At 39.5% G+C, this 24,142-nt stretch overlaps 1 protein-coding gene across 4 annotated transcripts; it reads right to left on the bottom strand.

Annotated features, from left to right (window-relative positions):
• Nucleotides 1–1,466: 1,466 nt before the first annotated feature.
• Nucleotides 1,467–16,685, bottom strand: SUB1 (SUB1 regulator of transcription). Of its 4 annotated transcripts, XM_066181035.1 has the most exons (6): nt 16,581–16,649; nt 15,651–15,750; nt 14,582–14,654; nt 13,089–13,208; nt 7,309–7,417; nt 1,467–4,645 (listed from the first exon to the last, which is right to left on the bottom strand). In XM_066181035.1, exons 3-6 carry the CDS (start codon nt 14,651–14,653, stop codon nt 4,566–4,568), a joined length of 381 nt encoding a protein of 126 aa, XP_066037132.1. In that variant the 5' UTR covers nt 14,654; nt 15,651–15,750; nt 16,581–16,649; the 3' UTR covers nt 1,467–4,565. The 4 variants fall into 4 exon arrangements, with proteins under 4 accessions (XP_066037132.1, XP_066037131.1, XP_066037134.1 ...); XM_066181034.1 differs by lacking the exon at nt 15,651–15,750 and having other exon boundaries at nt 16,581–16,685; XM_066181037.1 differs by lacking the exons at nt 15,651–15,750; nt 16,581–16,649 and adding an exon at nt 16,447–16,556.
• Nucleotides 16,686–24,142: the final 7,457 nt, after the last annotated feature.

The raw sequence follows: 24,142 nt of genomic DNA, 5'->3' as shown, positions 1-24,142 counted from the left end.
CTTAATATACATTCACCTCCCTCTCAGATCTGGGGTGTGAGGGTATTTCAGTGTATAGATCAACTGAGGTTTAAGACAAACTGATGAAACGAGCTTTGTTTTCAACAGTGTGAAATCATTCTGACACATTAGCCTATAAGTGAAAGCATAAAGCATTTAATTTCTTAGAGGTGTGAAATAGCTCTTTGGTAGAGAACACAAGTAACAGGGTTATGTAAAATCCTACCACTTCTTTAATTCAACGGTATTCATCTCATTATTTCCTGCTGATATAAGGTGACTAAAGTGCTGCTAACTAACAGCAGTCTACTAGGCATGCTAACCAAGCAGGCACCTTTTTCTTATTTAGCCTTATCAAATACAGCTAGAGATTTCCTAGAACAGTCTGTTAATTGCATGAGCTTTCTCTTCTACAGCAAGCTCCTTCAATCTTTAGGATTGAGAGCCCACCTCCTTCTAACAAGTAACTTTTAAAAACCTGAGTCCTCAACACAACCTCAATCCCTACCTCACTTGACATCTGATCAATGATAAGCATATGAAATCACTGAAACCAAAATGAAGTCAAAAAAAACCAAAGTAGGCAGATCTTATAGAAAGTTATTACAGTTTTGTTAAATCAAGTGCAATACCAAGGGCACAGGTGCCAGGCTCAATTTTGTTCACATGATGGCAGAATTAAGCTTCCCTGATAACCATCATTAAGCTAAGGACCATTCACTTCATTTCCTCAGCAGATGTTTTCACACTTCCATGTAACTGCGAGCAAGGGACATGCAGCCTTGATTCACCACAGGACAAACAGTGCCTATTGGAAGACTCTTCCATGCAGAGTCACCAGAGCTACAAAGACAAACCCCATCAGTCAGGGGAAGACAGTGAATGAAGACTGGGGAGGACATGAAGAACCTCTATCAACCCCCTCATGCCATTTCTTCCCCTTGATCCAGCGTAACTTCTGTTTCTGTGGCTAAACTACTCAAAATTACTTGAAAAGTCAGTTAGGTTCAAGGCTACAATCCACTAATTAATTTACTCCCTACAGATCAGTCACTTCAAGTATGTGAAAAATAAATAACCTTCCTAAAGAAATCTAAGCAAACATAACTGACCAATGATAATAAATGCATGAGATTCTTCTACCTCATCTGTGGCAACATTTACAGTCAAAGAGAAACTCCACCCAAAAGATAATCAGCCAATCTCATAACTGCAACAACTTACCAGGCACTTTCCTCCTACCTGACACTTGAAAACGTGTTTGTATCTGCTGCTTCTGTATTTACATGATAGTTGCTCTTCTTATTCTAGTGAAAAATTCCTATCCCAGTTAAGTTTCCCACCCACAAACACAGATCAAATATAAGATAATGAAGTTTTCAAATTTCCACACTACAATAGTTGCAAGAAACAAACAGCAGAAACCATAATTGTGCAGCTAAATTTCTATTAAAGGTAACACTCTGTCAACAGAAGTCTTATTTTATTTCCAAGTGTTCAAACTGTTATTACACATACATCATTTAACCATTTTTTATTTGAACATTAAGTTATTACAGTTGAAGGGCTCATATTTCCAGTGGCCTCTCTGCTTTGGACACCACCAGAGCAAAACATGAAACATTCCACATGGCGAACAATGAGACATTTGAGTTACCAGAATTACAATCATCAATTTCTTTTGGGTGTTTTTGGGTTTGTTTTGTTTTGTTTTTCTAACAGATCTCACACACACACATAACCAGGGCCATTTTCTTTAGAAGAAATACCAAAATTAGTACTGCATTTGTTTATTTTCAACATGAACATCTCTACATACAAGCAACATGGTACATTGACAGTTTGATTATCACACATACAGTACTTTGGCAGCTCTGTGATGTGTTTTTTCCCCTAAGCTCCATAGTAGGCTTAATTTATAAAACATATTGCTAATATGCCCTGCATAAACACGAAAAATCAAATGTATCTTTCATCACCTAAATGGAAGAGGGAGCAGTGCTTTTATCTCGCATTAGACAGCCTGGTCATGCATGCACAATTTTCTTCCATGGACACTTCTACATATATTCTAGCTAACACTGTCTGCAAAAAATAATCTTTATTCAAAAAGGAATTTTCTTCTCAAATTAGGGAAGCTACAGATGATTATATGACAAATCACTACCATTTATTTCAAAATAATACTGAATGTGTCACAAGCACATCAGTCATCTGATCAAGTCACCCCATTTCAAGTTCATTTGTGAAACTGACTTGTCTCTTTTGATACCTACTAAAAACTCATAGTTTGTGGCTAACAAATACTGATTTCTTTGAATACCTCTACTATCAATTTCCACATGAAAACTAACTCCTATATTAAACCATTTCACTTACTCTCCCCAAATGAATGATTTTAATTTCCCACATTCCTGAACACAACTGACCTATTAGAACAGTAATCTAAGTGAGGACAACCTTCCCTCAAATATACCCATGCACTTTTAAGTAGCCCCTTCAAAGTTTTGAGGTAAAATTCATGAAATCTGGTTGCAAAATTTCAGTCTTGAAGGAACAAAATCACATTACATATATTGCAATAAAAAACACTTAGAACCTGTCTGTAGTGATCTGAAGCAATTTATTTCACTTACTCATCTGTGAAATTTTAGCAGCTATTACATATTTATTCTATTTGGTCCAAATAGCCCTGTATGTTGTTAAGAGTCACTCAAATAAGAAAGCCGTGCCCAAATTCACATCTGCTACCACAAACATCTCTTCGCCCTTTTATTCACCCTCAAGCAGTTCTTAAAGATGTAAGAATTCTTGAGCTATACAAAACCAGACCTTAATTTTATTTGTAATGTCAACAATAGGTAAGTTTAAAAGCAGGTGAAGATATGTGACATACTTAAACTAAATAACACGCACTTAATTTCATGAAGTCTCTCTTCAGCCTTTAATACTTATTTGCATTGAATTATGAACTCTGCAGCACATAGACAGTTTATGGCACTTACAATCATGTCTGCAATATAAGCAACTGTATCAAGATGTTCTGTAAATAAACAAACAGTAAATCTTGTTTACCTATACAAAATTTAGAGACTGTTATCATTAAATGGGAAAATTACACAAACTAAGTTGGGCATTCACTAGCCTTGAAATGTCCATTTTCATGAAGTTATCTACGTGCTTTGCTTAATTATGTCAGAAAATGAACATCTCCAATTCTGCTTCCATTTCTTCACTGTAGTTATTTTGTGCCAGCAAAATTTGATTGTGCACCATTACATCTCCATGTGTGTGCCCCTTACATCTCCAAGTTCTCCATCACGTTCTCCCTTCCGTTGTGACTTGGTGTCACCAAGCCCTTCCTCTAGGGCTGCATCCTGTGCAAGAGGTTCCACGGGGCAGAGGCTTTTCTATGCAGGAGGTACTGGGGCTGACGAGGCAAGCTCGCTGGGTCATGGTCCGTCGTGCACCACCTAGGCCCCCTGTCCATGCTAAGCGCCTTCTGCACACAGACAAACCAGCGGCGCACACGTGAGCCACAGCAAGCAACCCCAGTTCAGAGGTCAGGGCAGGCAGCATGGATGGGGCAGAAACATGACAGACATTTTGGCTGCAGCAGTTTTAACCCTGTTTGATTGTTTAACCTGTGTTACAGTCTAATTTAAGCATCATTGTTTATGCAATACTTTCAAATGAACAAAAACCCTACAGACAGGTAAACTGCTCCTTTTCTATAGGATAACTGGCTAGTATCTATTCTAGATTGAATTTAATGCAAACCTTGAAGAGTGTACTCAAATAACCACATTTGGAGCCTTGAAATACTGTCTCACTCTGAGGTATGTGTCTATTACCGTAAAAGCTTATGCTTCAAATCTAAAGTTCAAGAAAGGCTACTTGTATTTGCTAGGTCAAGCAAGCTGAAGAAAAATGGGAAGAGAGCATGTGTTTTGTGCTCAAGTGTTATTGTTTAGCACAATCCTTCATGCAAGTAATGCAAAAAACCCTATATATTCAAGACTGTTAACATCTGAATAAAAGGATAAATCAGCAAATACAGTATTGAAAATTATCTACAAAAATGAGTTTTTCCAAGTATTCACTGTTTGTATCAAGTCTTAAAGCAGAAAGCTGCAGGGCAATACCAAAGAAAATGGAATAACAGAAAAAGACAAACTGAGACATTTTTAGAAATCCCCTCATAGAACAAATTCAGATTAACTGTAAACTTAACTGATATTAAAACAACGACTAAAGCTATTAGGTGGCCTTATGAGCAAACACCTTCAATCAAAAGGCCATGAACAAGTATGCTTTACATATTACTTGATTTGTTTATTTTACACCATGGGGTGAAAGCAACACAATTCCTTTTAGTAAAGTATACACAAATAGCCTCACTCAGAATACACTTTTAATGCACATAAAAAAAGTATTCATTTTACAAATTGTTTTGCAATCCAAATATACAATAGCTTGGAAAACAATATTTTAGAAAACTAAAGCCAATGTAAAAAGACTGCTTAATACAACTAAAGAGATTAAGTTTTTGTATGGCTCTGTCTTTAGAGTTTTCTTACTGCATCATCAATATCAGAAATCTGTTCCTTCAGTTGGTTCCACTGTTCTGGATTTAAAGAAATACCTGAAAAGCATTAAAAATAAACACTTAAGACAAAGAAAATTGTGGTGCGGGATCTTGTGCAATTATTATAAAGGCTGCTTTCATACACAAAACCTATGTTACAATATTAATACCTGAGTTACTTCAACAACCATCTTAGTTGAAAAGGAAAACTACGCACTACCAGCACTTCACTTCAGGTTATCTCTAGACATGTTTACATGGAAAATATGTGTAACAAATAATTGTATGAGTACTAGGTGAAACACAAGAAGTGAAATACAACTCTGGCCTTGACAGAAGGCAGTACAAAAGCCCTGGGTGACAAGTAGGAAATCATTTGTACTCCTGTTTGTTCCTAAAAGCTGAACCTATGTAGACAGGTCCACAATGCACTTTTCGAGTACAGCAATTCTGGGAGGTCTTTTTCCCTCTTTTCTTTCTTAAAACATTGTAAATAACAGGTGCTGTAAGTAACCTTTTGGAGAGACTCTGTATCATCCCCTAGCACTCACAAACCAATACCAAAGTCACTTTTTACTTCAGGTTCTCCATGGTTTCTAGTGATATCCAACCAAAAATCATTCAGTACCCCACAGCCCATCATTTCAGTTCTAAATTTGATCACATCTTCCCCTCGAGCTTCAATACAGGCACATGTTTCATTTGTACTTTGGTGTACTCATTCTTACCCCAAAAATTTCTACACACACTCTGTGGAAATTGCAGGCTCACAGTCCTCATACTTTCTCCTGTCAAGCTCTTCCACTAATTACTCCCACTCTCCCCTCCCAGTGATAGTTTTCCTTCAGTGGAAGGAAAAGTGGAGCAGGACCTGAAAACAGCTGAAACTTTGTATTCCATTTTTGGAGGCCATAGCCTTTTCTTTACCATCACTGTCTTATCAGAGCACCACCAGAATTTCAAGCAGCAAGTAGTGTACATGGAACTTCTCTAAGTCTTCCACCAGCCTTTGAAGGGCAGGTGTCATCTGAAAACAGGTCAGGTGTGCTAACCATTATTAGGGGATTAAATGCCATGCAGATGTCCCTCAACCGCAGACCAGATGAACCAAACAAAATTCAGATCTACTGCTTGACACACTGACAGTAATTTAATCTGATGGGTTTATTTTTATTACAAAATTTTGACTGCTTATATTGGTTTCAGGATAGCAAGATGAGCAGCTTAAGAGTGCTCACATACTGTATCAGATTATTTTTAATTTTATCGTAACAAAATTCAGACTCTTTTGCTGCACCGTTAAAACTTCTATCTACATCACGTCATTTTTGTCACTTGACCCACCCATCAAATCCTGTTGTAGTTTGCCAAAGTGCATATACTACTGAATACCACCTTGAAACACAGAAGGTGATGTCCTTAGAAGTTAGAGAAACCTTTTCCATTAACTAGCAACAAATCAAAAACCAGCATTTTTCCTGTAGAGCACCAGTATACCTGTTCATGCAAACCTATTCTAAGTGGTTATTTGAGAAATGTTGAAAATGCTTCTCAAACTTTCTAAATGACTGTTTACTCAGTTGCTCCTGAACACATCAAAAGAATGTAACAAACCTTATGGTGATTGTACATTAAATTTCTTCAAACTCCAAACTTAGCAGCATGGCAGTACATGAGGATAGAGAAGGACTTTTTGCAAAAGCATGTAGTGACAGGACAGGAAGAATGGCTTCAAACTAGAAGTGGGTAGATTTAGATTGGGTATTAGGAAGAAATTCTTTACTGTGTGATGATGGCACTTGCACAGGTTGTCCAGAGAAGCTGTGGACTTCCCATCCCTGGAAGTGCTAAAGGCCAGGCTGGATGAGGCTCTGAGCAATCTGGTCTAGTGGAAGGTGCCCCTGCTCACAGCAGGGAGTGGGGCTGATAGACATGATCTTCAAGGTCCCTTCTAATCCAAACCATTCTGTGGTTCTACAAATCCACAGGGCAGAACGTTCCATGCTTACCTTTTTCACTGATACTGTATGAAAATGGAAAAAAGTAGGCTTTTCAAAAAGAAGCAACATAACTTTTAAGCACAGCACCACTACAGCAATCCCTGTCTTGAGATGTGGAAGTTCTGAAGATGGTTCACAGTGAACCCTTGCCATGAAAAGCAACTGTGCAAGTGGCAACCAGAAGTACAAAGGCTTGTGTTGTGCTACAGATTACAAACTTGGGACACTTGAGATATTTTCCCCTCTACTAAAATATTTTTTAACTTTTTTTTAATATCTAATAAGCCACATTAAATGTTTATGTTGTTTTAATCTAAAATTTAGTAGAAACTGAAGGACATAGTTGGTTTAAGAAAATTAAAATCTTATAAAAACAAATATTTTCACTTAATTCTGAAATAAGAAATCCACCTATAAGAGGAAATTCAGTTCATTAAGTTTATAACTTCCCCTACCAAATTTGCTTGTATCTGACACCTTGCTTTCCATAAATCATGGAGCAATTCTCTAGGAAAACAGACTCAGGTCAACAAACCTGCTTAAGATTTTATCCATAACCTACAGATAAAACTAATTTTTGTAAAAATATAAATTTTAAGAAAGTAAAAGTACTACTCAAAAAAGTATCATGCAGCAACAAATGAGAAAAATATGATACAGGAAGTTTTACTGGAAACTGCAGACTGTTTTAATACAAAGTAACATTAAGCAGAACAATACCTTTTCTTCCAGGCTTCATTTCACCTTCTTGATCCATCCAATATTCTCTAATATCGATTAAGACTTTCCCTTTAAAGTCCCGAACACTGACATACCTCATTTTGCCAATCTGTCAAAACACATGTAAGGGTCTATTAGGTATTTTACATATTAGAGCATTCACTTTCCCCAGCAGCATTAGACTCTGACATGTGACACTGTACACTGCATCTTATTTTAGACACCACAGAAACAACTAGATTAAAAGCTTAATTCAGAGTAGTCAGTAGGCTAATAAGTAACGACTTAAAACTGGTTGAGCAGGCAATGCTCAATGCAAAAGTAGCTCTCCTAGAATAAAAATACCTGTGTTCTTTACATGATTGCTTCTAGTAAGTCATGGATTTTCTGTTTTCTGAAAAAAAAAAAAAAAAAGTATCTCCTTTCTTCGCAACAGTCCTAAACACAGAAGGATAAATGGAGTGCTACTCCCAAATCTAAACTTTAGTCCATTCCAGAAGTATAGAAAGCAAATCTGATGTTTATGTGTGATACCTTCCCTTTTTCTTTTTTTTAACACAGTAAATACAGATGGAAATGAAAGCCACCAACTGTCCCATGCCCACCTTCAAGTCCTCACAGGTACCTCACTGTACCACGAGGTCTTAAAGAAGTCAAATCTTTACACTTTACCAGCACGTAGCACAGTATGAAAATTTGGAACTTGGATTTTGGAATTTCGTAATTTTCAAACCAATGTCATAACTGAATTACATGCACCTCTTTTTCAGGAGGTGGAGTAGGGAAAAGCTGGGGAAGAATCATACCACCAACTATGCAATACAGTACGATTTGAGCTTATTCAATATTGTTCCAAATATGATAAAAAATTATCTATTCACATAAATTCCAAGTACAAGGTGAATTTGAGAACCAGAAACTAGGTAATTAAAACATAACCAAATAAAACTTCTTGCAATTCTAAAAAATCCTTTAACTTCTGCATGTACCTTCTGGATACAATTTATATAAAAAAAGAACTGATTCTGAAGTTAACAAATTTAAAATAAAATATTCCTTCCGGGTAAAACACTGCCTTTCAATTTCAACTTCCTTTATCTCTGCATGTTGAATTTTGATCCATTTTGATACAATTTAAGGATGGGCCCCACACTTCTGGCCCCAAACCACCAGCATTAAGTTAGACCACAAAGACTTAAGAACTCTCCAATCAACTAGAATAATTCTAAGATGTTTAAGTCATATGCTCTTATTTCACCAAATAGATATAAACATTAATACTTTATCTTTGCTTAATTTTTCTTCTTCTGCAGATGCTGTATGACATCTGAAATTGATTTTAAAACCATTGGGACATTTTAGATAACGTAAGTCTGAAGCACTTTTCCTACTTCAAAGCATCCTTTAAAATTAGTAAGACGTTACTGTTCATAAGATAGTATTTTTAATTACTAAAATTACAATACAAATTAAAAACTCAAAAATAAAAGTATAATGTTATGGCACTTTAGGTCTTTCATATCAAACCTGGTATGACGCCCAAGTCCATCTGCACTCCCAGCAAAGAAAATCCTAAATAGCCTACATGGACAACATTTCTTGGTTTTACCCTTTAACGCTCCAGTAAGTTTTAAGGCCACCTACAGGAACAGCTTCAACCAGTAGCACAGAGCAGCACCTTTTTTTTTTCCATGGCTATTGAAGAATATCAGTACCTTGCCAAATAATTTCAGATTTGTTTTAAGAAATAAAATCTAATTCAATGTAGCAGATTACAGCTACTAATACAATAAAAGGGTTTAGAATGTGATTATCAAGGACAAGAAAAAATCTGTGTCTTAATTCAACTAGAGTAAGGTGAGAGGCAATAATGCAAAGTTCACATTCACTCGATCATTAAGTCTACCTTAGATAAAAGCATTTTCCATGTATATATTGAAATTAAGTTAGATTTCACATCACATCTACATATCATATGAATGCTCCCATTAAATTTCAGATATTTAGTTGAACTCTATACAAAACCTGCCATTACTGTAATTTTTAAAAAGGCTTCTAAAGTAGAGTTCCAACAAACATCTACACTTAAAAACACGAACAAAATCTAGACTTAACTAGTTAAGTAAATTGATGTTCCTTGATGCTTAGCAACCTGCAATTCTGGTACAAGTCCACTTCTGAACAATTCTTTTATCATGCATAATATTAAAGAGTAATTTCAGTGCTTTTATATCTCTATAACCAGAGCAGCATCCCAAGGGTTGCTGTACTGGGAGGAAAGAGTTTTCTTCACATTGGCCAATATGGGGCTGTGTCTTGGCTTTGTGCTGAACACAGGGATGATAACACAGAGATGATTTAGTTACTGCTGAGCAGAGTTTACACACAGCCAAGGCCTTTTCTGCTTCTCAGACTGCCACACTGGCAAAGAAGCTGGGGGTGCTTGGGAGACTGGAAGGAGACACAGCTGGGAGAGGTGACCCCAACTGACCAAAGGCATATTCCAGACTATGTGACATCAAGTTCATGGAATAAAGTGGAGGAAAGAAGAGGGAAAGGGGCACATTTGGCATGGTGACATTTGTCTTCCCAAGTGACACTTAGATGTGATGGGAACTGCTCTCCTGGAGATGGCTGAACTCCTGCCATGCCTGCCCATAGGAACTGATGAATTAACTCCTTGTTTTGTTCTGCCTCAGTGTGTGGCTTTTGCTTTCCTATGAAACTGTCTTTATCTGACCCCTCGAGTTTTCCAGCTTTTACCCTTCCAATTCTCTCCCAGCCCCACTGGTGGGAGTGTGAGCGAGTGGCTGCCTGGGGCTTGGCTGCTGTCATCATGATTTATAGCCCAAGTGCTTTAGTGAAGTTCAACCTTCACAGAGAAGTTCATATACTTTCTATTAAATAGTACAGATCCTTAGATTATACTACTCAATTGACTTACATAAATCAGTAAACATTAAAAACATTATTTCCAGTTTTGTGTTTCTTAGAATAAAAAGAACTAAACTATATCTCTGTTCGTTTCCGAGATACACAACTGGCTTCCTGTGTGAGTTTCAGCAAGCACTTTCTTCATTCTCTTTCCTATTTCCAGTCTTTCTGGATTAAACTGCACTCACTGTGCAAGCATAAACAGCAAAAAACTCTCTCTCTTCCCTAACCAATAACCATATGTAAGGAGCTCAAGACTCCTGTGAGCAGTGACATCTGCAACAAAGCAAACTGTGAAATGCATCAATGATCACCTTAGTTTCATAATTAGCGTGCTGAATCAATCACATTTTCAGAGCCTCATAAATTTCTATGCTTACCTTCTTCCAGGAGCCTGTGATAAGGACACTGGGAAATTACACTGGAAAAATTAATGAACTTATTTTTCACAAGTCAAAACCCAATTATGGTGAAAATTCAAAAAAAAAAAAAAAAAACAAACCACCCCAAAAAAAGAGTTTGGGAGGCGGACAGGACAACACAGAGACAACTTCTGAAGTGACAATTTCAGTTAAACACATGATCATGCAATGCGGTTCTGCTCTGGGTAGTCATTAATATATCCTGACAAACCTTATCCAAAACAGGCATAGGCAGATGATAGGATTAGTGAAACTAACCAAAGCACATGGTGCGAAGCTCAGGTTGGCCTGAAGCCACAGACAGGAACCTAATGCATCAAGGCTAAACCCTTCCACATTAACACAAATAATGCCTGTCCTCAGGGCCTCAAGTAATATACCACACATGGGAGTAACATATATTTCTGCAACCTAACAGCACACAAATCCTTCATCAAGTTGCACAGTATACTAACTTCCCTATAAAACCTAGTAAGGCCAAGACATGCAAATACATAAAATACACATTTGTCTCCTCTACTGAACAAATTGTCTTCTACTTACATTAACACTATTGTTAAATAGTTGCACAAGAAACATTACACCAACAATCTCAAACAAAAATACAAAATGTACATATTTATGAAAATGATTACTCGTCTGAATACAGCAGTCACAATGAGCTCTATATTAGGGGAACCTGTATGCTTCAAGAACATAGCCTGAGGGTGTAGAACAGGAAGACTCTTGGTTTCACATCATTTGCAGCCACTCCCACGCACAATATGGACACCACAGAACTTGTGACTATCCCATGAATGCTTTATAGCCTGATTTCTATCAGCTGAAGCCACTCTTGTAAAGCTATACTGCAGTCACTTCCACATCAGAGATCATTTTACTGCCATGAGAGAGAAACCCTCCAGAAAGGTTTCTAGTATCACTAAGATGCCTAGAACAAACAAAACTATGTCTAAAAAATTAACAAGCATGCCCTCCAGGGTAGGGGGGAAGGAGGAGTATCCTCAGACCTACTGTAGTTTTATTTCTATACTTTAACATTCACATGTTACTTACTGCACAGAAGTTGACGTAGACTACAAAAACTGACAATGCTTCACCATAAGATAATGAGCAATATAAAAAATATTATGTTGTTAATTACTTCAAAGGCAGGCACAGACTGGGTGACACTGATATTTTAGGTCAAGGTGATATTCAAAGATCTGTATTCTATTTAACACCAGAAGATCCCTGTTCTTATCAGAGTAATATCAGTCCTCTACTGTTTTTAGTAACTTTTTATTATCTTAGGTTGAAGAGGTATCAAGAAACCAGAGCACGCATACTTTTGCCTTTATTTGAAAGGGTCTGCGTGTTTTTGCATCAGGAGAACACTAAAAATTTTAAAGCCTTCTCCAAAGCTGGAATTTCTGAACTTACTACAACCAGAACATTACGTTTATATATAGTTCTTTAGAGTTCTAACTGCAGTTCACCTCCTAAGTTGTAGAATTCACTGCATCATTTTTCTTACAGGGTTCAACGCAGGCCCAAGCAGAACTAAAAATATTATACACTTCCTTCAATGTGGAAGTCCAGAAACAGCCTTCAGGTGAAGCTCTCCCTCCCAAACATAACTGAAAAGTAAGAATTCACACATTAAAAATAACTGCCCTGTATCAGAGTAAACAGGTCTCTCTGGAACAAACTTTTCCTACAGCCCAGAACCATTTAATTTACATTACTCTGCACTTGGGTCATCTCATTAGGCACCTTTCCCAAACCCTTTCACAAACTTGAGAACCAAAGCCTCAAGACTTTAAGTTCTTTTCCAGCCAACTTTAATAGATCTTGATCCACATTCTGAGCTGTGTATCAGCTCTCTAAGCACACACTGCTACTGCCTTGGCTAACCCTGGGAACTGCAATACCCAAACTGAATTCACAAATGCATCTTTCTACTGAAAAACAGATATTCAACCCATCTTAAAAACAAGGCAATACCACAGGTTACTAACTTTATGGATATTCAGTGTTAAGACCCTACATCATAACATAAAGGAACAAACAAAACTTACTCCAAGATGCTGTCATAACACAGGAGGCCAAGCCGCCCTTGACCTAGTTAAATAGGAACGAGAAGTCCACGCTTTGGTTTCTGAGAACATTTTTTTCAAGAACCCTAATTAAAAAAACATTTCCACGTAGACACAACCCTGATTAATAGTTAAAGTATACTGATGGTAAGTGCTGTATTTATGGACAAAATGACTACCAGGAGCAAAGTCATGAGAATTAGATCAACAGATTCAACTCCGATTGTTTTACTCTGTTAAATCCAACCATGCTTTTCTGAGCATAAATATGATCACCTCAGAAAATTAATACAGCCTAAGATGTAACATGTTACATTAACCAGTCTCTATGAGTCATCAATTTTACCTGAAACATATTCTCATCTCTGTTACTGCTTTGCTTAGAAGAAGCTGCACCTTTTGAACTTTCACCAGTCTTTTGTTTCTTTACAGGTTTTTCTGGAGTTACTTGCTTTTTCCGCTTTGCCTTGGAGCAAAACAAAAAAAGAAAAGCATGAGCCACAATCACTCTGTATGCTACAGATAAGTTTACACAGTATGTCACAGCCTACTACCAAGCAATGCACCTTATCACCTCCTCATTGTGAAGGCAGGAATCAAACACACTATGTTTAGACTGGAATTTAGAGACTTCAAAATGAGCCTGATTCTGTTCTCAGTGAAGTTAATACATTGGCTTTAAAGAGAATTTAATCAGATCAAAATACAATTTAAAAATCCTCCTCTTTCTGCACAGCAACACTGTCAGTTCAGTAGTTATAAAAAAAAATGTAAGTCTGATGGAAATGGCACCCTCTTCCTCACTAAATAGAAGGAGAAATACAGAACAGCTTGCAACACCGCCAAAAAAAAAAACCAAAACAAAAAACCCCATAGATAAAATAATGAATAAAGGATCTGGAAACCACCTCTATCAGACCATTTTTTTGAAATAAGAATCTAATCGATGCCCAGAGCATGATAAATTATGCAATCTAAACCATTCAGACAGTACCAACTCTAAATCAGATTACCCAGAAAAGCTACAAAGTTACTATTTCTACTCATGTAAAAACAGGAGACCAGACCTCTTCATGTATTGCAGTACATTAAAAAACCTGGTGTATGTGTTACTGCCTGGCATTTCCTAATAAAGATAAATTAACTATTTTTTTCTGATTTTGTTCAAAAATGATTGGAACATCTATACAAACCTCTAACTTAAATAACTATTTAAATTAATTGGGAACATTCCATTTATACATTTAAAACAGTCATCTTAAAATTCATCAACTCAAAGACACTCAGATTGGCTCAGCTTTTAAGTGAGAAACTAGCAGATGGTGTAACAGCAAATGAAAAAAAATGAAGCAGAGAAAAAATCCCATGCAAACAAGATAAGCAAGTGACACAAAGATCACAGGGCAAGTGCAGATTTTTGTTATGGAGAAGTCCAGATAATAAAATGGCAGTGGGTGGTGGTAGGCATATTCTTAAGACCAAATTCTTGCCACCAAGGCAGTTGATATAGAAGCATTCTGAAGCCTGTCACAAAGCAGCAAAGAATCACAGAGAATTTGAAATTATTATATAAAATGTCATGAAGAAAACAAAATGCAACTAAAGAAAAAAAAATTCTTCAGGGCAAAAATTATGCAATCCATCCATACTTGGAAGGTCAGTTGTTTGGTTTTTGTTGTTGCAGTTGTTGAGGTGGGTGGGTGGAAAATAAAGTTCCTTAAAGCGTCTGACACATCATATGGAATGATACGCAAGTTGTGACATAATGCGTACCTAATTCTTTAACCCCAGCCTGCAACAAAAGAGTTAATACAGTAATGAACTGCATATATTGTTCACCTTTTTGTCAACTTCACTATCTGAATCACTGGCAGATGAGCTTGAAGATACAAGTTCCTTTGATTTAGGCATTCTGGGAAAAGAAAAATACCATGAGAACACTATATAAGGAATGACATTCCATTTTGGCTGGAAAGCAATCTTCAAACCTGTTTGTACTGGCTCATCTTCTTCAAGCCCTTCTAAACATTTTTCTGCCTTTTCATTTAAGCTTTAATATGCACTGCAGATGCAGTATCAAGCACTCTCCCCTCTTACATCTCTTCCTCTTTTTGCTGCAACTGCATTAAAACACATTTAGAGCACATTAAATACAGTCGTTTGGCTTCTGAACTGTCTACAACAGAGTAATCTTTCAATATTTTCATATATCCCTAGACATGGCAAACCCCACAATGTAAAACACACAATATAATACTGTCCTCCAGCTAAATCCCTTCTATTACATCCACAAATATGAATCATTAATACTCTAGCAACAGCTATACTCTAACACGGGCATTTCAACCAGACGGATTTGCAAGCAACATGCTGCAAAACTGTTACACACGTGACAGTCAGGCTATAGTCTAACAGTCTGAAAAACACCTCAGTTACAGAGAGCTACAGCACTATAATTAATATTTTCACTGTAACTTCAACACATCAGTCTGGAGACTATTAATTCGACAGACAAGCAGACATTCAGCATTCCTTGAATGCACGCTGCCAGGTGTCCCTGCACGTCACCCTGGTATGCAAACATGTGGTTAGATATAGCGGTTACACATCCTCCCTGCTGCTAGAAACTTTCTGTAACAAATATACAGCTCATTTGTTCTTTCAGAATAAAATTAAGTACACCTGAGAAACTATACAATACAAACCTCAGCTAGGAAAGACCAAGATAATATTACAGAGTATCTCAGGAAAGGAAAAGGGAGTAACAGCGTTCTTAAACGGGAAAGTGGGAAAAAAAAATGTAAATGGGAAAAAAAAAAACAAAACAAAACAAAACCAAAACCCAAACAACAAAACCAGAGTCCAAATAATGCTAATGGATCAACGTGGTTCTAAAGTAGGGCAAGACCTGTGGTAATAGCTTGTAGCACAAAGACGGAAGCCGCAGCACCGCACAGGGTTTGAGGAAGCACACACAAGCCACGCTCTAGGACGAAGGTAAAGAAGCGCTGGAATAGGACAATGTGAAAATAAGCAAACGGATGACAGTGAGTCGGAGAGCAAAACGATGTTTCAGGGGATGACCCCGGGGACCGCATGGGAAGAAGAAAGGGACAATATGGAGGAAGGTGTGGGCGGAAACTGGAGGGAAAAGGACTGTGGAGTGGTGGTGGGTGCCCCCCGGGAGGGGCTGACCGTGAGGAGACACCGCAGCGCCAGCGAGGGGGACGGGATAAGCCGGGCCAAGGGAGAGCGGGGAAAGGTAAGGAAAGGAAGACGAGCCGGGAACTCCAGGTAGGCGGATCCCAGCCGCCATTTTCCTCCCCTATTCCTCTTTTCCGTGGGTCGTGTTGCCCCCCGAGGAAAAGAGTCGAGACCCGAACAAGGATAGGGGCGAGGGGGTGGGCGGGCGAGAACGCCCAAGTCTTCCCGGGACAGGGCGGCAGGGAAGGGACAGCAGGTTACTCATGGAGGAGCGGAGGAAAAGGACAGCACGCAAACCAGCGGGCCAGGGGTCGCCGGCGGACCGGGTCTGCTCCTGGCGCGGGGGGGGGAACGAGGCCGGGCGCCATCTTCTCCCTCTATCAGACTCCCCCGACATGGCAGCTCCCCCTCGGCAGCGGCGGGTCGCTCTTCCCGCTCCACAGCGGGGTATTCCTCCCGCTGGGCACCGCGGGCACTCGAGGAACAAGGGGAAGCCTCACCTCGGCGCCACCCGGCCGCAGCTGCCCCGATCGGGCCGGGAGGTGCCGCGGCGGTAGTGGCGGCGGCCGTGGGAGGGGGCGCGCGGGGGAAAATGGCGGCGTGGCGGGGGCGCGCGAGGAGACCCAACACTCACGTCCTGCTCCGCGCGTGGCTCCTCCGCAGCGAGACACAGGCGGAACTGACGCGGCTCGGAACACCCGCCCCGGGCCGCCCACGTGGGGCGGCGGGGGCCGACTTTAAAGGCGACGCGGCCCTTTGTCTCTGTCGTCGCTCGTTCCCGCCTCCCCTGTGAGGCGGGGGAGGGATCGTAGTGATGGAAAGGAAATTTTATAGGATGACAGAAAATCCCAAATTGGCAGAGACCCACGGAGGACAGCGACTCGAACTCCTAGGCCTGGGATGCCCCAAGAGCCACACCCTGTGCCTGAGAGCGTTGTCCGAACTCTTCTTGGTTCTGTGGCCACTTCCCTGGGGAGCCTGTTTTAGTGCCCAACCACCTTCTGAATGAAAAACGTTTTCCTGGTATCCAATCTAAACCTCCCCTGACTCGCCATCGAATCCTGTCACTGGCCACGAGAGTGTAGAGATCGGTACCTGCCTCTCTGCTTCCCCTCGTGAGGGAGCTGTAGACTGCGACGGACATTAGGAAGAATTTCTTCACAGAATTGATTAACGTTGGAATGGGTTGCCCACGGGGGTGGTGGAGTCACTGCCGCTGGAGATGTTCAAGGAAAGACTGGACACGGCACTTGGTGCCATGGTCTGGTTGCTGTAGTGGTGTTGAGTCTAAAGATGGACTCGGTGGTCTCAAAGGTCTTTTCCAAATTGATTCTGTCGTTCTCTGAAGTAGCCTCTCAGTCTTCTCCAGTCTGAAAACCGCCCCCTACAATAATTCATAAATAGCAGGGTTTTTTCACGCGCTTCAGCGGTTCCTCGATGCCGCTCGGGCCGCCCGGGCTGGGGCTTGAGGCGGGTGCGGCTGCGATGGCTTTGCATAGCGAAACCACGGCCCCGCCACAACCGGGGCGCCGCTCGGGAACCTCTCCTGATGGTTCCCCTCCTGCCACCAGATCCCCCTTCTGCCACCGGGTTTCCTTCTCTTGGGCTCTGCAGCTGGGGACCAGGGAGCATCAGGGCATCCGTCCGGGCAGGCACCGTGAGGCTGAAGCACCGGGGATGGAAGCTTAAAACTGTCTGAGCACCTCTTTTAAACACCTATATTTTAAAAGCTGTCCAAGCGAATAAAGAACCTTGAAAACATACTGACAATGTTGCTTTATTTTCTGTAGCGTGTTCCCACGGTGATGCATCCCGAGCACCCTGCTGAGGAGGGCTTGACACGGCTTAGTTCACCTAAACGAGTACTGCTTGTGAGACACACCAAAATGGAAGAGAGGTGAGGAAAGGGCCCTTTGCCCTCCGCTTTGTAAGAGGTGATTTTTAACAGCCTTTGCAAACAGCGACAGGCCAGGCATGCTGTCAGAGCACAAAGTGGCTTCATGTTGTGATTCTGTGTTGCTTGTTTGAGCCTTTCAATTTATGATGAATGTAATCTTATTAATATAAAATGAATATAATGCATTTAATGTTATTGCAAACATTAAAATATGGTCATGATTCACATGAAACTAACACAGCTTGCTCCTATTTGCTGATCACTGTTTGCAGCAATGGGCCATGTACTTGTGTTGTGAGCAACGACAATTCTTCTGACACCCAGTACCAGATGAGTCCTTTTCTCACTCTTAATAACTCTAGACTTGCACTTTTGCTACCTTTTTTGTAAAAAGTGCAGGCTTTTTGTATAAAGTGCAAGTAAACTATAAAAAATAGGAAGTGGACTGTAATCCCAATCCTAGCTTCCAGGTAAAATTGATACAGGCTGAGTGAGGTAGTGGCTGATTGGTCTCCATAGTTTCAGTAACAAATACCTATTAATAAAGTGTTGAAAAGCAAAAGTCTTTGTCTTTTTTTTTTTTTTTTTTAATTGTAAAGATCTCTGCTTGTTTATTAACATGGGCCAGAAAGGTAAACATCATGTTTCAAGAGGGAATAATCCTCCAAAATCAGCATGAGCAGCTGAAAGTTATAAGCAGTGTTTCTGAAAAAGTACTTAAAGGAGGTGGGCAAAGAGGTTTTTAGAGGGGATCCGTGAGGTCCTTAGAGCCTTCATCATGAAGTAAACTGGCTTTTGCTGTGAGAAGTGGCTTTCACTTCTTCACTTTAATAGCAACAAAACAGGAAGAAAATACCAGAAATAGGAAGTGTACTCATCTAAATAGTCCTTGGTAACCTGGTTTCACAATGTCATGTAGATCACAAAATGAAAAGAAAAAGATACAATTCTTACTACATCTCTGACCTGTGGAAGATAAAAATATAGTTGTTTATACAAACAGGAGTCAAAGCACAGTAAATGATAAGCAGGTAATACAGTAATTATCATCACTGCAACAACACCTGGCTTGTCAAGCCATGTAATTGTGGAAGATGAACAGATTATATTGTAATACTTAATGTTTAACTCCAATAACAGGATCATCTCCAAATATGGACTATTAATTTGTAAAAAACCACAGCTACTCTTTTCAACTAACTTTCACTAACTTTTCATGTTAGAAGTATAATGAGAGTTCAGGCATTTGTAATCCCTATATGCTTTGCTATTTTACAGGTCAACACTTGGTACACAAAGAATGTTTTTGTTTTAATCAAATCATCAAAGAATTTTTTATTCAAATCAACAATTCTTTATGGATTTTTATCAATTATTTCAGTCTTGACATAAATCAAATTGACTAAAAGAAACATTTTCTGCTGGCTCTTAATGAGTTAATTTCTCCCACCTGCAGTATTTTCTTCAAAGCAAGCACCAGGTTTATTTCTACAGCTAAATTCCTAAATAGCATATCAGTGAAGGGTAGGGAAGGTTTGCTGCAACTGGGATTTGATGTTCTGCTTTTCAGGAATGATGCATTTCTTTGACAAATACTCTGCTTTTTGAGTACAGCGGTGGTTTGAGCTTTTGGTGACTTACCTTCACTATATTTTATTGTATTTAGAAAAGAAGAAAGAAGCTACTAAGAAAAAATGCCGGCTTTAGAACAATGGGAAAAGAGCCATAATTTTTCCAAGGTAAATATCTGCTGTTACCTTCTGAGTGAGTCATCTATCTCCCCTAGGGGTATAGTTCACTTTCTGAGCTCTTAAAATAGACTTTTGTAATGGGTTTGTTCCTTCATCATACGCTTTCCTTCTGTAGCTGCCTTGAAAGGGCTTAAATTCTTCTAGTTACTGCCTGATTACCTCATTTCATATCCCACATGTCTTTGGCAGAGAAGAACGTTAAAGCACTAGCTTTTTCTTTGGTAGCAGATTTTAGCATACAAATTTGCATGGGAATGTTGAAAAATACATGCTTGTGCTTCTGATTACATAGTAATTACTAACTGCAAAGGATGACTCCTCTGGTTAGAAATAGTAGAGCTAGCAAGAAAAGCATTTTGGGGCAAACCTAAAGTGGGACAGCTTTTAAAGCTTTTGTGTTTGTGTTTACTGGTTTAAAAGGTGGAAGAAGAAATCTGCTGTGAAAGGGAAGGTTAGCTTATAATATTGACAGTAGCTCTATTAAAGTGTCAGGAAAGAAAGAGTAAGGGATGCTACCACACAGTGGTTTTGTTTGTGGAACTGGTTCGTTTCTCCTATGTATCATGTAATTTGAGTTTGCCTCAATACTTGCGTAACTTTCTGTTATGTTTGGGAAGTGGGTTTTTTTAATGTTGCAATTTAGTATAACCTAAACAGTAATAACTTCCATCTGTGGGTTAATAAATTGCTTTTATATGTTTTAACATGTCCATTGTTATGATCGCTGTACAATGTCTAAACTCTGTTGTTAAAAGTAACACTTTATTGCTTTAATAGTTCGAAAATGTGGGGTCTTTACTGCCTAAAAAATGTAATTTCACTTTACAATAAGAAGGTTGATAATCTTATTAATGTCTCTCTAGCTATGTGAAATAATTTCTGGGTGAGAAGATAGCGCTGGTCTCTGTATGTTGATTGTAAATCTCTTTCTATCTAGAGCTTTTACAAAGAGAGCATTAAGTATTAAATTACCTTTTCAGGAAATAAAGCAGCTTTTTTTAACATGGTTTATGGTGTGTTGGAAAGCTTTCACATTCTGCTGCGTGGCCCTGCCCTCTGGTGGGCACGCAAGGCTAGCTGAGGGCCTGCTTCTACGTAAACCGGAAGGTTGCCTACAAGAAATCTTACCTAATCTTACTTAGCAAATCTTGAGATTTAAAAACATTTCGTTTTCCCCACTGTGTTTCAGTCACAGTTCTGCAGTCCTGTGGCAGCAGCAAAGACATTATCACACACGTTTTGGGACATTTAAGTAAAATAGTAGGATAGATGACACCTGCATGTTATTATCGTGCTTTCTTCTTCTTGCCATATTTTGGAGATCTCTTCTCATACGGTTGAAATGAAGGACAAAAGTGTATTTTCCTGAATGCTAGCTTTGCCTGCCATTTTTGTCTGTGATATTTTTAGACACTTTGAACTTTACACAGATAGAGTATCTGTTGGATTTAATTCCAAATTAAAGTTTTGTGTCCTAGCATATGTTTTCATTCTGGAACTTCTTCTAGCTGTTCTTCTGTTATCTTATTAGGATCAGGAACAGAGAAGTTTCTTTGTTGTATTTAAAAAATACCTTTCCCATGTTTCACTAAAGCTTTTCTGTCTTTCTCCCTGTGCCACAACTTGCCCTTTATCACTCCATGTATTTTCCTTCCAGATAAAGATATAGAAATCAGTAAAGCTCAAAATGCCTTTAAGGATCTAATATGAATTTATTACTGTTTCATTTTGAAGCAGTCTGATACGTCTTAAGGAGATAGAATCTTATTTTATAGGGCACTGAGGTTTTTTAAGTATAGACCATGAATCTGATCCTGCAAGCTCGTAGTAGCATAAATAGATGTTATGCAATGGTTCACAAAGTCACTAGGAAGCATCAGGTTCTTATTAGGAAACTGCTGAGGGAAAGACTTGTATAATACTAGTGGGTTCTTGGTTTTTTTTCCAAGGAGAAAGGAAACCTTGTTTTCTAATTGCTTTGGTCACATTTAGAAAGTATGACTTCTCATAAAGTATGTGGTGGTCTTTTTAAACTGATATATGCACTGAAAACTCAAAATGCAAAATTCACACAGGAAAGTAATCTGAAACTTCTTCTGAAATTGCAGCTGAATTGGGCTGCCAGATGGGAGCTTACGCTCAGAAATATGCAGGGCTGAAATCATAACATAAAGGGTGTAGTATTTGAATTATAACTACTAGAAATTACTTGGATGAAGAAAAGTTATGAAACCTAAGTCAAAAATCTCAGATGTGAGTAAGAAAGCCTTGGAGTTTTGGGGGTTTGCTTGTTTGGGAGTTTTGTTTTGGTTTTTAGTTGTGGTTTTTTTGTGTGTGTGTTTTTGTTGTTCATGTTGCTGGGTTTGTTGTTCGTTGGTTTTGGGGTTTTTTTCAAGGAGACAAAGTTGAAAAGAGGGTAAATATTCCAAATTTATTTGGAACATTATAATCCAATACATATCAATAGTAGTATATATTAATAATGTAGATATACATCCACGCAGAGAGTTCACAGGAGGATCACTGAGTTGATCAGAGGGATGGAGCACCTATGAGGAAAGAATGAGAGAATTGGGTTTGTTCAGCATGGAGAAGGGAAGGCCTTGGGGTGACCTAATTGGAGCCTTCCAGTCCCGGAAGGAAGGCTATAGGAATGATGGAGAGATACCGTTTACAAGAGCCTCGAGTAACAGGACACGGGGGAATGGCTTCAAATTGAAAGACAGTAAGTTTAGCTTAGATATTAGGAAGAAATTCTTTACTGTGCAGGTGGTGAGGCACTGGCAAAGGTTGCCCAGAGAAGCTGTGGGTGCTCCATCCCTGACAAAGTTCAGGGCAGGTCAGATGGGGCTCTGAGCAACCAGGACTAGTGAAAAGTGTTCCTGTTCATGGCAGGGGAGATGGAATTAGATTATTTTTAAAGGCCCTTCCAATGCCAGCCAATCTGATTCTGTCATTCTATGAAGTTCACCTCATAAATGAATAGCAATGGCAGGCCTACCTACTTTCCAAAAATAGTTTTAGTGATGCAGTGATAAAAGGTATGTGAATGTGTGTGTGTGTGTGTGTATAGATGCTCATATTTTCAATGAAATGTGTATTAAATATTGTCTATTTATTAGGATGTTGGCAGGCTTATAACTGAAAAAAATTGAAAGACAGTTGAACAAAAAAACACTTGTTTTGTCTTCTTGTCCAAGCAGCAGTGGTCTAATTATGAACAATTGTTAGTAAAAGAAAGGACAGATATAAACATCTATATAAATCATAAATCTATTTAAAATATGTATATCCTCAGTCAATTGAAATTTTCATGGCAGAGGTCATATGCTCTAAGTTCTTCTCTAGATTTCTGAAGTCTTTTCTTCAAGTACTGTCTCATAGAACTGTGGATTAAGGCTTTTCTTTCCTAATCTGTAGCATTTAAATATTTACCCAGTAGCCACTTTCTTCCCAGAAAAGCACTCTGGGTAGAACCCAGCAGATTCCTTTTACTGTTGTGCTTGATTAGGATAAGAAGGAATAGGAGGTACATTAATATTAAATTCCTATGTAAAATTAATAATAATGATCAACAAATTATGTTCAGTGAATTGGGAAGGGGGTAAGGATGTTTAGCATCAGAAGTAGTTGTACTTCATATGCAGCTGCAATAATATTAACTATGAGATGAGAAAGTACTTTCCTCTTCTCATTTTTTGAACAATAATATCCTTACAGTCCTACTGCCTAAGATCACTGCCACTCTGGGATACGGGAATCCCTGCTTTTGTGAGAACTGCAGGAGGAATCCCAAACAGGTGTGTTTTGAATAAGTTTAGCTTACAGTAAACAAATACTTCCGAAATTATACTTTGTACTTAATTCAGTGTTTATTAATAGTTTTACAAGCCTTGATTAGTTTATGCATAATGCACACTGTAGCACAAGCAAAATACATAAATGGGATAAAAGTATTTAAGCATTCCAGTTTTGCTTTGTTCAGAATTTTGTGGGACATCTGATGCTCAGAGGGAAGGATTTGCCGGAAGGAGGGGCAGAGCCATGGGGAACGGAGGCTCATTCAGTGCCTTTGATCGGGAGGTCACTGCACTGGCCGCAATGTGCTGCCCAGCGCCTTGCAGGAGTGATCTGACGGACTGCTGGCTTCTGGAAAAGTCACACAGATGGGCCCCGTGTGGGTGAAGCTGTACCGGCTTGTTGCACGTACAATAAGCAGACAGGAGCTGTGGCGGGATTCCACACAGCATACATACATACCTGTGTATCTCTGCGTATGTATGAAGTCCATGGGCGCCCCGACCGCGGCTCCGCATGCCCGACCAGCGCGACCTACACCTCCCAGCGGCTCCCGCGCGCATCCCGCGCCTGCGCACGCAGTCCCTGGGGCGGAGGCGGCTCCCTGTTTCTTGAGCGGGATCCCGGCCGCTGCCGGACTATATCTCCCAGCGGCCCCTCGCATATCCCGCGCCTGCGCAGGCGGAGTCGGCCCGGCCGCACTCCGCTGTTGTCGCCGTCGGTGGGTGGGTGGGGGAAGGGAGCGAGCGG

This window comes from Chamaea fasciata, unplaced genomic scaffold (genome assembly GCF_029207755.1).
Source record: "Chamaea fasciata isolate MVZ Bird 193981 ecotype frontalis unplaced genomic scaffold, bChaFas1.0.hap1 SCAF_4, whole genome shotgun sequence".
NCBI classification, from domain to species: Eukaryota; Metazoa; Chordata; class Aves; order Passeriformes; family Sylviidae; genus Chamaea; species Chamaea fasciata.
The sequence above is the reverse complement of the archived record's forward strand: the minus strand, read 5'-3'. Positions and strand labels throughout refer to the sequence as shown.